The sequence below is a fragment of the Notolepis coatsorum genome (genome assembly GCF_963971535.1).
Source record: "Notolepis coatsorum genome assembly, chromosome: 12".
In the NCBI taxonomy this organism is placed as follows: Eukaryota; Metazoa; Chordata; class Actinopteri; order Aulopiformes; family Paralepididae; genus Notolepis; species Notolepis coatsorum.
Genome location: NC_140176.1, coordinates 17,328,403 through 17,345,236, shown reverse-complemented (window position 1 = coordinate 17,345,236; position 16,834 = coordinate 17,328,403). Strand labels below are relative to the sequence as shown.

General features: G+C 44.6%; 1 protein-coding gene across 1 annotated transcript; it reads left to right on the top strand.

The window, feature by feature from the left end:
* Positions 1-7,613: 7,613 nt before the first annotated feature.
* Positions 7,614-16,598, top strand: LOC311237635 (E3 ubiquitin-protein ligase MSL2-like). The gene is made up of 3 exons (XM_084325580.1): positions 7,614-9,068; positions 12,981-15,007; positions 15,110-16,598. Exons 1-3 carry the CDS (start codon positions 8,927-8,929, stop codon positions 15,407-15,409), a joined length of 2,469 nt encoding a protein of 822 aa, XP_084181706.1. The 5' UTR covers positions 7,614-8,926; the 3' UTR covers positions 15,410-16,598.
* The last annotated feature ends 236 nt before the right edge of the window (positions 16,599-16,834 follow it).

Genomic DNA, 16,834 nt, shown 5'->3' with positions numbered 1-16,834 from the left:
CATGTCCCAGTCGAAGTCATCCAGTGCGTCCTGTAACGTGGCCTCTGATTTCTCGGACCACCGCATCACCTCTCGAGTCACTACAGCCTCTCTGGCTCTTTGTTTATATCCGGGCATGAGGAAAATGGCGTCATGGTCCGATTTTCCGAATGGAGGAGCCGGGACCGCTTTGTATGGAGTATAGCAGTGATCTAGCGTTTTCCCTCCCCTGGTGGTGGTGCATGTGATGTGCTGATAGAAGTTTGGCATAACCTTTTTTAGATTTGCCTTATTGAAGTCGCCAGCCACCACCATGGCCACGTCTGGATACTTGATTTGGATACTTGATAACGTGTCCTGTAGGTCCGCCAGTGCTTTGGTGGTATCCGCTTGAGGTGGGATATAAAAACAAAAATAATACAATAAATTGTATTTTATAACTGTCTATATAGTACTGTAGGTGGTTAGATAAAAGTGAAGCCTATGGTTAGAATAGTCATTCTTATACATTATTTATACATACATAACTTCTATTGTATTTTTGACATAGGATAACATAGCGTGTGGATTTTTTTTTTTTTATATTTTTATTCGTTTTTTTATACATTACAGTAGACATTACGAACGTGACATACATACACTTATCGACAAAACAAACAAAAGACAATTTTTTTTTTAAAATTTAAATAAAAAACCAGTCCAGCACCAAAAAATATGTAGAAAGAAATATATATATATAATAATAATACAAATATATTTAATATATAATAATAATATATATAACATAATATGTAATAATAATATATATATATATTATTATATATAATAATAATTATAAAATTAAATAATAAAATAAAATAAAAAATATTCGTTTTTTTAGACATTACAGTAGACAATACGAACGTGGCATACATACACTTATTGACAAAACAAAAGACAGAAAAAATTTAAAATTAAAAACCAGTCCAGCACCAAAAAATATGTAGAAAGAAATATATATATATAATAATAATAATAATAATAATAATAATAATAATAATAATAATAATAATAATATATAATATATAATAACAATATATATAACATAGTAATATATAATCTAATAGTAATATATATCTAATAATAATATATATATATTATTATATATAATAATAATAATTAAATAAAAAAATAAATAAAATAAAAAAGATATGTATATACATATATATATATATGAATATAAAAAAAAGATAAAAAAAAAAAGTCCTCAGAATGTTTCGTGTTACAGAGTCGTTCCTATACAGTGTCCTTGTTTCAGGAGGTGAGAGACGTAGTCAACCGTTCCACATACGAGATAAAGGGTTGCCACACCACATCAAATTTCCCACTTGATCCCTGTAAAGTATATTTAATCTTTTCAACTTTTAAATGGTACATTACATCGCAAATCCACCTGCCAAATGAGGGAGGATGTTCATCTTTCCAGTTCATAAGAATGAGACGTCTTGCTAGAAGGGAGGAATAAGCGATGCAGGTCAGTTGTGTTTTTGGTAGATGTAAGTCGTCGGAAAGGACGCCAAAAAAACCCAGGAAGTGACATGGTTTCAGTACCCGACCTGCCAGGACTGAGTAGAGCTTAAATATGGACGACCAGAAGTCTGCTAGGCTAGGACATGACCAAAATGTGTGATACAGACCGGCCGGGGCTTGTTTGCATCTGTTACATAGGACTAACCTCAGGGAACATTTTTGACAGTTTGAGTTTGGATATATGTAGCCGATGTACAATCTTAAATTGAATGTGTCTCGCACAGATAGATGAAGCGTGACATTTTTTTTAGTATTCTTGACCACACCTCTTCTGAGATGTCTATTTCAAAGTCAATAGCGTGTGGATATCATGGAAAAGTGTGAGTTAGAATGGAGGGGGTGGTTCTGGGATGCTGGAATTAACCATTGACCCTTCCCGAGGTGTCGTGGACCTAACTTGACAAAACACCAGTGAAGGGGGGGGGGGGGGGGGGATAACCCTGGTGATATGCTGGCTCTCGCTGCCTATCTATCTACACCAGTGGCGTTGTTAGCCCTGGGCTTCCGCGGCTTTAGTCCTGGGCTTCCGGGGCTTTAGCCCCGGATGTTTTTTTTTCTAGCCTCTGAGCTTAACTCATTCCCCGCCAACAATGAGTTTACTCGTTATTGGGAGCCGACGCTTGAACGCCAACGAGTATACTCGTTATTTGATCGTTTTTCATCCAGGAACCTTGGTGTTACCATAGGGGGAATGAGTCTGAGATCGCCAAAGTGCAATACCGGCCACATCCAGCTAGACGGCGGTATCGAGCACCCTTTGAAACCTTGTATCTTGGCCTGTGCAATGGTCAAATGTCACCGGTCTCACTTTTCTCTGTCTAGCGGTTCTCCCGGTTGCATTGAAATGCGTCAAATATCCCAGATCCATATGTTGTGGTGGGTTATGTCGTGGACCAAATGGACATCGGATATACCAGATGGCGATCAAATCAAATCAAATCAAATCAAATTTATTTATAGGGCCCGACAACACACGTTAATGTCCCCATGGGCCGTACAGGTCTTCTTTAAACAAGTCAAGAAGACAACATAACAATAAGTCAAGAACAGAACAAGAACACCATAGGGTCCAAATTTTTTTTAGATGAATGCAAATAAATGAAAGAATGCAAGCACTCCCAGACATACCCCACGCGAAGGTAAGGAAAAACTCACTAAAACCTAACAATAGGGAAAAAAGCTCCACAGGCAGTGTGGAGGAGAGAAACCTTAGAAGGGCCATTCAAGGGGGGATCTCCCTTCTTAGATGTTGGTTGGAATATTATTTTTGGAATACTCCCAATCACAGGTAAGGACTATCTGACGTCAATTTTAGCTTGATTGTGCAATGCTTTTATACCGATCGGGCTGATAAGCGTTTTTAGTGTTCAATACGAATGCCGTTAGTGGCAATCAAATAATCAGAAACAACCCCCCCCCCCTTTCATGCATTCATGATGAAACATAATACCTATGATATAGATTTCATTTGGGAATAATAGAGTGTACAGGAAAGAAACGGCAACGTTTATAGTAGAATTGACGTATAAGCCTATTACTCAGCCTTTCGGGAATTACCCCAGACCACACTATAACAATACTAATATTCACCACGGTATAACACGGGAACGTATGGATTGAAAAATGTATTCTTTTTCACATATTGAACGATAGATAGGTGATGCCAAATGGGCCATAGTATTGTATCCATATAATATAGAATATAGTTATAGCTCTACAAACAAGGTGACGCACTCCTATCTTTTAAAGCGTGGCAGTGCTAGAACGGGGCCCGATTAATTCCCGGCGGTCAATGAGTTAAAATAATTTTTTTTTAATCATTTTAATATTATTATACTTTTTTAAGATGGCAGCATCCCCATTGTCTGTGCTGAATATTTGTTAGTGTTTGTTCTTTTTTGTTGGTTTTTAGTACTTTTAAACATCCATTTTTAGTAAGTAGTATAGTTTTCATTTGATCCTATAATTTTTTCATTCACCGATTTGTGGACTTTTTGGAGTTTCTACTTGCTCTGTGGACTGTGGCCTGGATTTCTTCCCCTGATCATTGGGGAGCTGTCCTGCTGTGCTGTGCTGTGCTGGCTGAGGTCTGTTTCCACCTGCCTGTCCTGCTCTGCTGCTGTAGCTGAGGTCTGTTTCCACCTGCTCTGCTGTGCTGCTGTAGCTGAGGTCTGCTTCCACCTGCTCTACTGTACTGCTGTAGCTGAGGTCTGTTTCCACCTGCTCTGCTGTGCTGCTGTAGCTGAGGTCTGCTTCCACCTGTCCTGCTGTAGCTGAGGTCTGCTTCCATCTGTCCTGCTGTGCTGCTGTAGCTGAGGTCTGCTTCCATCTGTCCTGCTGTGCTGCTGTAGCTGAGGTCTGCTTCCATCTGTCCTGCTGTGCTGCTGTAGCTGAGGTCTGCTTCCATCTGTCCTGCTGTGCTGCTGTAGCTGAGGTCTGCTTCCACCTGTCCTGCTCTGCTGCTGTAGCTGAGGTCTGCTTCCACCTGCCCTGCCCTACTCTGCTGTTGTAGCATGAGGCCTGCTTCCATCTGCCCTGCCCTACTCTGCTGTGCTGCTGTAGATTGACTCTTACTAGTCATGCTGCTTGCGAGTATGACTTAGTAGTGTCTTTGTTCATCGTCACGTCACTTCTGACTGAGAGAACATTGTGCACGTTTGGCTGCTGCATCGGAGTTTGTTTGTTTTTGTTAGTGTCTACACGTTAAAGTCCATGTACTGTGTCTGTCCATGTACTGTGTTTGTCCATGTACTATAATTCAATGTCTGTAAAGTGCTTTGAGATACCTTATGTAAGGCGCTATATAAAATAAATGTATTATTATTATTATTAAAATGTCCCAGTTTAATATTTAATTTCGCCTGACTGACATGTCCATTCAGAACACAGCAGCAGTCTACTAGCAACGAAACCACCCTCTTTCCCCTGTCCTACGCCAACTCCACTGGCTTCCCATTAAACACTGCACAGATTACAAGATCCTCCTCCATACATTCAAGGCCATCCATAACCTCAACCCTCCATACCTGTCCGACCTCCTCCACATCAACATTCCCACCCGGTCGCTCAGGTCTGCCTCGTCCATCAATCTGACCGTCCCCCCAGCCCGTCTGTCCACCATGGGGTCAAGAGCTTTCAGCTGCTCTGCCCCTCACCTCTGGAACTCCCTCCCCCCCGACATCAGGAACATTGACTCCTCATCATTCCATTTAAAACCCACCTCAAAACCCACCTGTTTAGGCAGGCGTATGTCTGATTTTATTTTAAACTTGATTGTGATTGTAAATTAACTGTTTTTAATTGTTGTACAGCGACCTTGAGTGTCCTGAAAGGTGCCTTATAAATAAAATGCATTATTATTATTATCATCCAGGAGGGAAAAGACACTTTGGATAGTCGGGACTGCGTCTCTGCCTGTCCTGGCCAGGAAACACTTTGCAACTGTGATCTCCTCTGGCAGTAGTTGGATATGTGTGGCAAGGGGTTGCAGCAATTCCACTGAGAGAAACTGGTCTGAGGCTGGATGACATGCCTGTATGCCTTCTCATAAGTTGTTCTCCAACTCCTGAGAACCTGCTCTCAAGCTCTTGCAGCATTCTGTCGAGGACTGGATAGAACAGTCTCTGTCTCAGCTGATCTCCTGAGCTGAGGTCTGAGCTTGTGACAAGATGACTCAACTACATACTCGTCCATCCTTTTCTGCTTCCTCCTTTGGCGGGTAGTATGTTCCTCATCCTGTCACACATGTCCACTACCATCTCTGAGGTGCGATAACCTTTGAGTGTGTCCTGCACTGCGCTTTTAAATAGTACAGATAGGTATTGAAGATGTGCACTTTAACGCAGCAGCACCTGGAGCCATCCATACCCATGTCCAGTCCACTGACAAAGACATGCTCATGATACTGTGATAAACTATAATAAGCTTTAATCTAACCCTGGTTAGTTTCCTCGGATAGTCCGGTTGGTTTGGGGTGGTGTGAAAGTAAGCTCATTCACTCTTGCAAGTGAACCCTGCTGCGGTTCATTTGAGATGTGAATGCAAAGCGGACCAAAGGCAGGAAAAGACCCAAAAATCTAATTTTTTTTTTATGAGAAGACTGAGACATATGTATATATTATAATGAAACACACAATACAGTTTTTTTTTCGATTGCTTAAGCACGATTTTGAAAACAGGGCCCGGTGTTTCAAAACATTACACACAATTAGCACAACCACACACAATTATCAGAACACCTCAGATCCTTTGCTAAATGAAACACTCTTGTAAAAACTATACACTAATTTATAAAAACTACATTTTGTTACCATATGAAACACACATGTTTCATATGACTTAATTCTGTTTGAACCAGTTACACACTGCTGTGCTTAACCTAAAACACATTTAGCAATTCTACTTCTCAGTGATTAGAGTACTGTAAGTGAAGTACACATAGAATGTGCAAATATGCAATACATTCAGCAAACACTACACAAGACCAATGCTGTAGACTGATGAAAATATAATTTATTTATCTCCATATAACCAAATCAGTCAACATTTCAACATGGAGAATCACAACTAAACATGTCCCAGTTGTCCTGCTACTACAGTGTGCATAACACTGTAAGCTCAGTAAATATCAGACAAACATAAAATACTGTATCCAGTACAGGTTAAAATTACAGTAAAACAAAAACAAAAATAGAATTTTTTTAAATAGAGTACAGAAAATACTAGACATTATCTCTTTGCCAAGCTGGATCTGGCAAGAGAATTTATGGGAAACTGGGACTGTTTTGTTGTGATGTTGACTGATTTGGGATATGGAGAGAACATTTATATTTTCATCAGTCTGCATCATTGGTTGTCTTGTGTAGTGTTTGGTGAATGTATTGTATATTTTCACGTTCTCTGTGTACAGTACTTCACTCTCCTTCCATTTAGGTTGAAGACAGGTGAACTCACCTGCTGCATTTTTATAGTGCTTACCCCTGATTGGTGTATCTAATTAAGCAATTGTGTGTTTGTGCATCTGATGGCTGTTTAACCAATTGGCTCATATGTGTGGTAATTTGAGTATTGACATTCTGTGTCTAATGTAATGCAAGTGTGTTTAGTGTTTTGCAAATCACTGTGTATTGTTTTGCAAAAAGTGTGAGGCTGACATTGTGCTTATTGGTGCAAATCTGGGCCTAGGTTTTGCTCCTTGAGTGTATAGGTTTTGATAATTGTGTAATACTTTTGATTTTAGTGTTTATGCAATCGAAAAAAACTGTAAAGACTAGAGATTAACTGTTTATTTATTTTGTACATAGGCTGTGCATATGTTTGTTTATTTGCTTATGTGTATGATTCTTAACTGTGTTTTTTATTTTGTTATTGGTGTATATGTGTATGTATATGTGTATATATGTATATTTGTACTCCTGTTGGGGCCTCTTGGATCAGATCAATATTTTATCTGGCTAAATAAAGGTTAAATAAATACATTTTAAAAACTGATGATTTGGTCCTGTTCATTTCTTGTAAATTAAATAGTCTAATGCTGAAGTTGAACAATTCATGAATTTTCTATGGGGGCTGCCCAGATCCCTCTCATGGACCTGGACCTCACTAGAACCTCTAATCTAGTTCTTCAGTATTCGTCTCTAATTACTCAAAAATTGCGTATTTATGTGTTTGAAAAAAAAGCCATTGATCTACACACTGGGTTGTGATGGCCATTGGGTTTCTTCATTGATTTATCCTCATCATTAGGGCACAAGTGTCTTGTGTTTTATTATAGTCAATGAAGTAATAGTGAATTGAAAATATTCCCCAGTTTTCTGGGGACCCCAAGGAATTCTAGGGGTTCCCAGACCCCACATTGAGAACCCCTGACCTAGCTCATGAAGGTCACACAACACAATACCGTATTTTGCCTACTAATTATGTGTCATACTTTTATTATAATAATCTGTGATTACAATATACCTTGCTACATGATGTGCAAAATGTTAGCCCTGACGTATTCTCGCGAGATGTGAGCAACAGCGCCCCCCTTGTTTGCGTATGGAGAGGAAACGGGAGATAATGTGAGAAGAATACTCCGCGGCTAACGATAGCAAGGTACACAAACCGAAATACATTTCAATATTATGTCCATTCTTCAACAAACAACTACGTTTCTACCAGAGGCTGGAAGAGGACACATTTCCGGCGAAGTCTACCACTCTTCTGCACCAGTCTAACAGGAGAGGGGCGTGAGAACGAGGGACTAATTCAAAAAAAAAAGTGGAAAGCGGCCTATTTTTTGGTTCCTGGTATCTCGGTGCAGCTGGGGCGGCCGCTGTTGTCACTCGAGCCCGAGGCTTTCACGGCCCCGGCTTCTTTTTGACTCCTCAAACGAACCGATTAAAAAAGGTCCATTATGTGTTTTCCTTCGCTAACCCTGAACCACAAGCAGCTGCCATTCCCCTCTTTGCAGTAGCCAGTTCTCTGTTGTTTTTTTTGCAAAAAAAATGACAATTTGAAGCCGAAGAGGCCTGTTTTGTTGTCGCAGCCCGGCCGCCATGACGCTCCGCGGACAATAACACGGTGTGAGCCGCTGACCTGCGGGCCACACTGTACACATGCTATGGGCTGGAATCATGCATCGCGTGAACAGATCTCCAGACGACCGAACACGAGACTAAAACACACCTAAAGCGATGGACTTATTCGAAAACCGACGCACTTTGGCAAACATCTGCAAGATCCTATGTGAGTGTCGTCGCTCCGAGCCCCGGCTGTGGTGATAACAACAAGGCCAGCAGCGGCGGCGGACAGTGGAAAGAGCGCCACGCCATGTCTTGTTGTTAAACCAGAGACTACACGTCAGAACCTGCATGGAAACAAGACGGGATTCCTCTTGGGATACATTAATCCCTGTGCATCCGACTACTTGAAACGCGTATTCTTGAATGCACTTGGAAGATATTGCGATAATCGCGATATTGCGATTTTGTTTTTATGCCATGGCGATGATACTGTATGTATCCCACCACCACGCCAATGAAGAGAGACGTTAAAATGGATCGGATCATGTGATTATTAATAATAATAATAAGCTGACGTTATAGAAATGTGCAACTCGATGACTCCCGTCACAGACCCTATGCATGTGGAATTATTAATCGCCAAGGAACGAAGCCTAGCACCCCCCAGGTTACTGTTGTTGTTCGAGGCTCCCTCACTCCCCACCTTCCCTGGACAGACACTCATCATAATGAACAATACGGGGGTAGGAAGTCCCTTACGGCAGGTGAAGACACTTAGGTAAAAAGCCTCTTGGACCGGCGTGTGTGTTTTGTGTGTCCCTGTATTTTAACTTATTTCATCGACTGGAATACACCGGCGGGCGGTAGCTGAGATGAACCCGGTGAATGCGACCTCTCTCTACGTGTCCGCTTGTCGTTCGGTGCTGCAGTGCGATCCCCGAGACCCCCGGGCCCTGGCGGAGCTCTGCAGGCTGCTGCCCTTCTTCCGCCAGTCGCTGTCCTGCCTTGTGTGCGGTGAGTGGTGCTTCTCTGTGGGGAGGGACTGGGAGGGATGGCGATGAGTGGTGCTTCTCTGTGGGGAGGGAGGGCGGTGAGTGGTGCTTTTCTGTGGGGAGGGATGGCGGTGAGTGGTGCTTCTCTATGGGGAGGGAGGGGTGGCGGTGAGTGGTGCTTCTCTGTGGGGAGGGGTGGCGATGAGTGGTGCTTCTCTGTAGGGAGGGGTGGTGGTGAGTGGTGCTTCTCTGTGGGGAGGGAGGGGTGGCGGTGAGTGGTGCTTCTCTGTGGGGAGGGAGGGGTGGCGGTGAGTGGTGCTTCTCTGTGGGGAGGGGTGGGTGGTGGTGAGTGGTGCTTCTCTGTGGGGAGGGGTGGTGGTGAGTGGTGCTTCTCTGTGGGGAGGGAGGGGTGGTGGTGAGTGGTGCTTCTCTGTGGGGAGGGAGGGGTGGTGGTGAGTGGTGCTTCTCTGTAGGGAGGGGTGGCGGTGAGTGGTGCTTCTCTGTAGGGAGGGGTGGTGGTGAGGCCTAACAAAATTAATAGTTGGTTTCAGGTTGGTTGTCAGTTTGGCCATGGGTAGGTAGGGAATTTATTTTATTTTATTTTTTTATTTTATTCTTTCCCACGGCGACTATGGATAGGGAATTTCTTTATTTAATTAAAATGTTCACAACAACATGGATGCATGTACTCTGCCAGCATGTTTAATATCCATAATACTAAATGTTTGACTAAGATTTCTATGAAACTTTATTAAAAAAAAAAAAAAAAAAAAACAGATTTTTTTTTTTTTTTTTTTTTATAATTTTTTTTTTAAAAACTCATAAAATATATTGGGTCGCACCTAAATCGGCAGGGTCGGTCGGCAACCTGAAACCAACTATTATTTTTGTTAGCCCTGAGTGGTGCTTCTCTGTGGGGAGGGAGGGCGGTGAGTGGTGCTTCTCTGTGGGGAGGGGTGGCGGTGAGTGGTGCTTCTCTGTAGGGAGGGGTGGCGGTGAGTGGTGCTTCTCTGTAGGGAGGGGTGGTGGTGAGTGGTGCTTCTCTGTGGGGAGGGTGGTGGTGAGTGGTGCTTCTCTGTGGGGAGGGTGGTGGTGAGTGGTGCTTCTCTGTGGGGAGGGAGGGGTGGCGGTGAGTGGTGCTTCTCTGTAGGGAGGGGTGGTGGTGAGTGGTGCTTCTCTGTGGGGAGGGAGGGGTGGTGGTGAGTGGTGCTTCTCTGTGGGGAGGGAGGGCGGTGAGTGGTGCTTCTCTGTGGGGAGGGATGGCGGTGAGTGGTGCTTCTCTGTGGGGAGGGAGGGCGGTGAGTGGTGCTTCTCTGTGGGGAGGGATGGCGCTGGTGGTGGCAGCTAACATTGGCTCATTCAGAGTGACTCCCACGAGTGACACACCCCCTTCTGTGTAGCGTGTCTGCCCAGCATGTCAGTTGTCTGTTATAACGTTTACACACTAAGATCAAATTCGCCAATTTACTTGTCCGGTCATTTAGGAAGAGTGTTCTATATCTGTTGACGACGTCCATTGTTCATTCATAAATAAACCACCTACCCCCCCCCCCCCCCCCCCCCCCCCCCCCCGGCCCCGACAGCCTAATGGATATCTGTCGTGTCTGTGTCATTATTGTAGCAACACAGAGTACTGTTGGCTTAACAAAATATTGAATCATGAATGCAACCATTCCGTTGATTCTATAGTTTTGTCATGTAGTAGTGGGCATGATATTTTGCATACGTGCTTGCGCAGTCCCAATGGATGATCTTGAGCCCCCTCCTTTCCCGGCTGCTCATTTGAATAGATGCACGTGTGTGTGTGCGCGTGTGTGAAATGGATGGATTAAGTGCATGCCTGTTTGCGACTGAATTATCCCCATACTCAATTAGATTAGATACAAATGTATTGTCATTATACAGCACAAGTACAGTACAACGGAAATAAGTTTGGCATCCATTCCAATAATCCGAGTGCTAATGTAGCAGTAAAGTGCAACAGAATGATGCCATGAGAATAAATATGTATAATATCCATGTACAAGTAATGGGAACTCTACTAAATGCCGTTTTTTTATACATACAGTAATTGATGAGAATGAACCATGTTGATAACTGACTAGGTTAAATAAATAAATTTATGAACATATTACTTAACTCATTAACCATTAGACGGGTCCCGTTCTAGCACTGCCACGCTTTAAAAGATAGGAGTGTGTCACCTTGTTTGTAGAGCTGCCTATAACTATATTCTATATTATAGCTATGGATACAATACTATGGCCCATTTGACATCACCTATCTATCGTTCAATATGTGAAAAAGAATATTTGTTTTCATCCATATGTTCCGTGTTAACCGTGGTGAATATAAGTATAGTTATAGCGTGGTCTGTAGGGCTGACCTTCGTTTTTTTTTTTTAAATTCGAAGCTTCAGGGCCGAGATTCGATTTTAATTCGAAGCTACGAAATTAAATTAAAAAAAAATAATAATAATAATTTTATAAAAAAAAAATTATGTTGTCGGACTTGTACAGCACTTTGTTCAACTTTGTCAGTGCTGTAAAGTTTAAATCTTAGACAAACTAAACACTTTGCTTCCATGAAATATTGTAAGCACGCAGTCATTTGAGGCTTTATAAAAGCAGCACAATGAACACAATTCTGTCAGTGCCGAGTCCGACCTCATCTTAAATAACAAACAGCATTGCTTGTTGTAATTAATAAAGAGAGGCAGAGTTGATTTTGCAACAATTTTTTTCTTTTACATAATCGAATTTTATTTTCATATTCGAATCCCATGCCCATCGAACGAAGCTTTGAAGTATTTAAGACGGCCCTAGTGGTCTGTGGTAATTCCTGAAAGGCTGAGTTATACGTCAATTCTACTATAAACGTTGCCGTTTCTTGCCTGTACACGCTGCTATTCCCAAATCAAATCTATATCATAGGTATTATGTTTCATCATGAATGTAGGGGGGGGGGGGGGGGGGGGGGGTCGGTTTTTGATGCTTTGATCGTCACCAACGGCATACGTTGTGGAGTGACGTTACACACACATGTTGCGATCGGGGTGAAGACATGGTTGGATCAACGCAAGATTGATATCATATAGCCCTTACCTTCACTAGGATGTACCCCAAAAAGAATATTCCAATTATCTGATCGCGAGTCCCAGTATTGGTGTCGATCGTGTCGCCAACATAATCCACTACACATCATGCATCGGGAGCATTTGACGCTTCTCAATCCGATCGTTATAACCGCTCCATTCGCCCGACAAAGAAAAGTGCGCCTGGTGACATTTGACCGTTGCACAGGCCAAGATACAAGGTTTCAAAGGGTGCTCGATACCGCCGTCTAGCTTGATGCGGCCGGTATTGCACTTTGGCGATCTCAGACTCATTCCCTATGGTAACACAGAGGTCCCCGGATGAATAATGAATAAAAATATCAGGGGGGAAAAGGAAAAACTATCAAATAACGTGTATATATATGTTGTTGGCGTTCAAAAGATGGCGCCCAATAACGTATATAAACGTTGTTGGCGGGGAATGAGTTAACAGGCATTGATCATTGTTTTGTCATCAAAAATCAACAATGTTGATGAGATCATTGTCCCTCTCTTACTCCCTCGTGTGTGAGGCATGTTTGTTGTGACTTAGGAAGGGGAAGAAAGTCCATTCATATCTGCAGCTGCACTCCCTAACAACCACTGTTGCTAAGGAAGCTCCTCTCAAAGAGTAGTTGTCTAGCCTGGCAGAGAAGCTACCAGGCTTTATGAATAAACATTCTGAAAACCAGTCTCAACACCATCCTGCTTAGATAAATTATCACTGAACACCTCTGCAGGGTCTGTCCTAGTTCTTGTGAAATGTATAATGTGCTTCTATTAATTAATTCTCTGCTAATTTCTCTCCCCGTCTCCCTGTCTTTTTCCTCCATCATCCAGGTAATCTGTTGCAGGACCCCATAGCTCCCACCAACTCGTCTTGTCAGCATTATGTATGTCAGGGCTGTAAGGGCCAGAGGATGCAGCTGAAGCCCTCCTGTAGCTGGTGTAAGGACTACTCCTGCTTCGAGGAGAACAGGCAACTCTCCCTATTGGTCCACTGTTACAGGAAGCTATGTCTCTACATCGCTCAGTCGCCACTTGCCCCACACTTAGCCAGTGCTGCGAATGATTCGCCGGACCTCCAGGCCATCCTCAATGAGGGCCTCTCGTTGGCTGAGCGCGAGCAGGAAGGGGAGGACTTCTCAGACTCAGCCAACCAATTACAGACAGCCTCGACCTCTGAAATTCAACCCGATGAACCTCCAGCCTCCCAGGAGAGCCAGGAGGAGGGTCTTAGCACTGTGGGTGTGAATGGCATACATGATTGTAATGGCCTGACCAATTCAGACACACTACAACAACATACCATCACCATAGCAACAGGGCAAGCGGTTCAGAAGCCAACAAGCTTTGGGGTGGAGTTTCCAGTGTGTGTGAGTGTCACCGGGACAGGGGTGGCAGGGCTATGTGACATCAGCACTTTCGGGGAGGACCTGAAACATGGAGACGGGTCATTGTTATTGAGCGTGGAGGAGGTCCTCAGGACCCTGGACTCGGGGCCTGACCCTGAACCTAACCCCCTGCCAGACAGCGCCCCCTCTGTCCCCCTCTCCAGCCTCAATGGGCCTTACTGCCCCTCTGGCCCTGCCTCTTCCCGCCTCACGCCCTCCCTTCCCCAAGAGAACAACCCCCACCTCCTGCAATCTCATCCTCAGCCTTCTACACTCATCCCCCAGCCTCGTACACTCACCCCCCAGCCCCGTACACTCACCCCCCAGCCCCGTACACTCATCCCCCAGCCCCGTACACTCATCCCCCAGCCCTGTACACTCATCCCCCAGCCCCGTACACTCACCCCCCAGCCCCGTACACTCACCCCCCAGCCCCGTACACTCACCCCCCAGCCCCGTACACTCACCCCCCAGCCCCGTACACTCATCCCTCAGCCCTGTACAGTTGTCTCTCAGCCCCATACAGTTGTCCCTCAGCCCCATACAGTTGTCTCTCAGCCCCATACAGTTGTCCCTCAGCCCCATACAGTTGTCCCTCAGCCCCATACAGTTGTCCCTCAGCCCCATACAGTTGTCCCTCAGCCCCATACAGTTGTCCCTCAGCCCCATACAGTTGTCCCTCAGCCCCATACAGTTGTCCCTCAGCCCCATACAGTTGTCCCTCAGCCCCATACAGGTGTCCCTCAGCCCCATACAGTTGTCTCTCAGCCCCATACAGTTGTCCCTCAGCCCCATACAGTTGTCCCTCAGCCCCATACAGTTGTCCCTCAGCCCCATACAGTTGTCCCTCAGCCCCATACAGTTGTCCCTCAGCCCCATACAGTTGTCCCTCAGTCCTCTACAGGTGTCCCTCAGTCCTCTACAGTTGTCCCCCGTGTACCCCCCCGCTGCTATCGTAAACGCTCGCGCTCAGAAAGTGACAGTGAGAAGGTCCAACCCCTCCCCATTGCCAGCATACTGCGCACCCCTCCCCTTGATGCCACCAACTCCCCTCACCACCCTAACTCCAGTGCCACCATAAGATGGGACCCCAACACCATAAGATGGGACCCCAAACTCGCTTCAACTATCCCCCACCCCCACCTGGCCCCCATTCCCAATGGAGGACCTCCGAAGGTGGGCAAGACTGTGCTGGTCTCTAGCAAGGGGCTGAAGAAGACTCTGGATCACCACGTGGTGCCAAAGAAGGCATACACCAAGGCCAGGCAGGGCGTGCCCAAGCCCCGTGCCCAGCCTCGAGACCGCCTACCCCCTCACCCCCACTCTCACCCCATGTCCCACCCGCCCAGCCCCTCCAAGCCACTGTATAAGAAGCCGGTGGAGAAGAAGGGCTGTAAGTGTGGCCGGGCCACTCAGAACCCCTCTGTGTTGACCTGCAGGGGGCAGCGCTGCCCCTGCTACTCCAACCGCAAGGTAAGAACACAGCTGACACACTGCCGGCCACACAACCCACCCATATACTGTACACTGGCACATTTCTGAAAGGATTATTGATGGTATGATTGTCGTTGCCAGGCTTGTCTGGACTGTATCTGCCGTGGCTGCCAGAACTCCTATATGGCCAACGGGGAGAAGAAGCTTGAGGCCTTTGCCGTGCCAGAGAAGGCTCTGGAGCAGACGAGGCTCACGCTGGGCATCAACCTCACCAGTATCACCGCCGCAGCCCTCCGTAGCCCGGCAACCAGCTCTCCTGGCAACACACTCATCAACGTCACCACAGCAACGGGAGCCCCAGTCACAGCCACCTTCCTGTCTGGGGCGGGGCATGACAACAGGGGCTTTGACGATTCGCTGGAGATGAGATTTGACTGTTGAGGTCCTGCTCTGAATATTAATTTATGCACGTTCCCCCAGTCAGGGCGTTGACCTGTGGGCTGTGCAAAGGGACCCGCGGGGGCAGAGACAGAATGAGGCAGCTACAGTCTCAGGTGGTAGAGGGGAGGGGGGGGGGTCATCGGCCCCTCCCTCCACCGACTGAAACTGAACCGTGCTTTGGTCTTACGTTACTGATGCAGGGTGGAAAGAAGATGGACAGGGAGATGTAGCGTTACTGTATGTTCAGAGATTTCATTTCAGGTGGGTTAGAAGACTATGGTAATGTGTAGAGCATGTTGTGTAGCTGAGCAAGCGCTGGCCAGGCTGTGTTTGGTCGTCCTGCTCGCGTGTGTATGGGGGGGGGGGGAGGCTCGGTTTGGACACGAAGCTTGTCAGCAGGAACGGAGAGGACATCATTAGAGACTGGTGTAATTTATGAAACAAACAAACAGAAAAAAAACTTTTCTTTTGTACACAGACTTATCAAATTCCATTTAAGAATACATTTTATGATATATTTTATAAGTTACATTAACAAACATTTGCAGTATTTATTGGATGTCACCTAACATAGGTAGCTCGGTGGGCGTTGGCTTGTAGTCGTTATTCGCCCACTACAGCTGTGTCAGTCTATCGGATCCAGTCTGGACAGTTTCTGTCTTAAATTATGTTGCTGTCCCATTAGTGTTAGTTTCTGCTGTCTCCAAACTGTTTAGTTTTCCCTCGGGGCATTTAAAAACCTGTAATATAACTGTAACATATTTCCACAAAAAAGAAAAATCAAAAGTTTCAGTGTTTTGTCGTGTGTCTTCATACTAAATCAGGGGTGTAACCACAAGGACCGGATTCCACTTGTATGGGTGGGATACATTGGTATTTGTATACAATCCTACATTTTGGAATCTTTTTATTTGAGTAATGATTATACAGATGTGATGGGTCTACCGCAGCCAGCAATAATGGGATACATGCAAGATAATCACTTACCAAGTTAGTACGTTCACCAATTTACATCACGGATGTAATTAGTTAGTTCACAGATGTACATTTTAAATTAACTGAATAAAATACAGTTCCAAATGTACACATTGATGCATTCAGATTTCCATATTTATATTGATGCATCACATTAGATCCACTATTTGTTAATCCCTTAAATTGATTGACTAACTTATTATTATTTATTATTCTCAAGCAACTCTTTGCTCTCACAGATAGGCTCAATTGACCTGCAGTTTTCTGAGTGGCCACAATGTGTAGTTTGTTCAAAAAGTGAATATCATACATGTACCTTCAAAAGATAGCACGTTGGGTGATCCAGCAACTGTACTTCTTGGTGAAACCACTGGGGGGCAGAATAGAAAATACTAAAAGGGATAGTTTAGCTTTTTGGACATTAAGTTGTATGAAATACTTGCCAGTAGT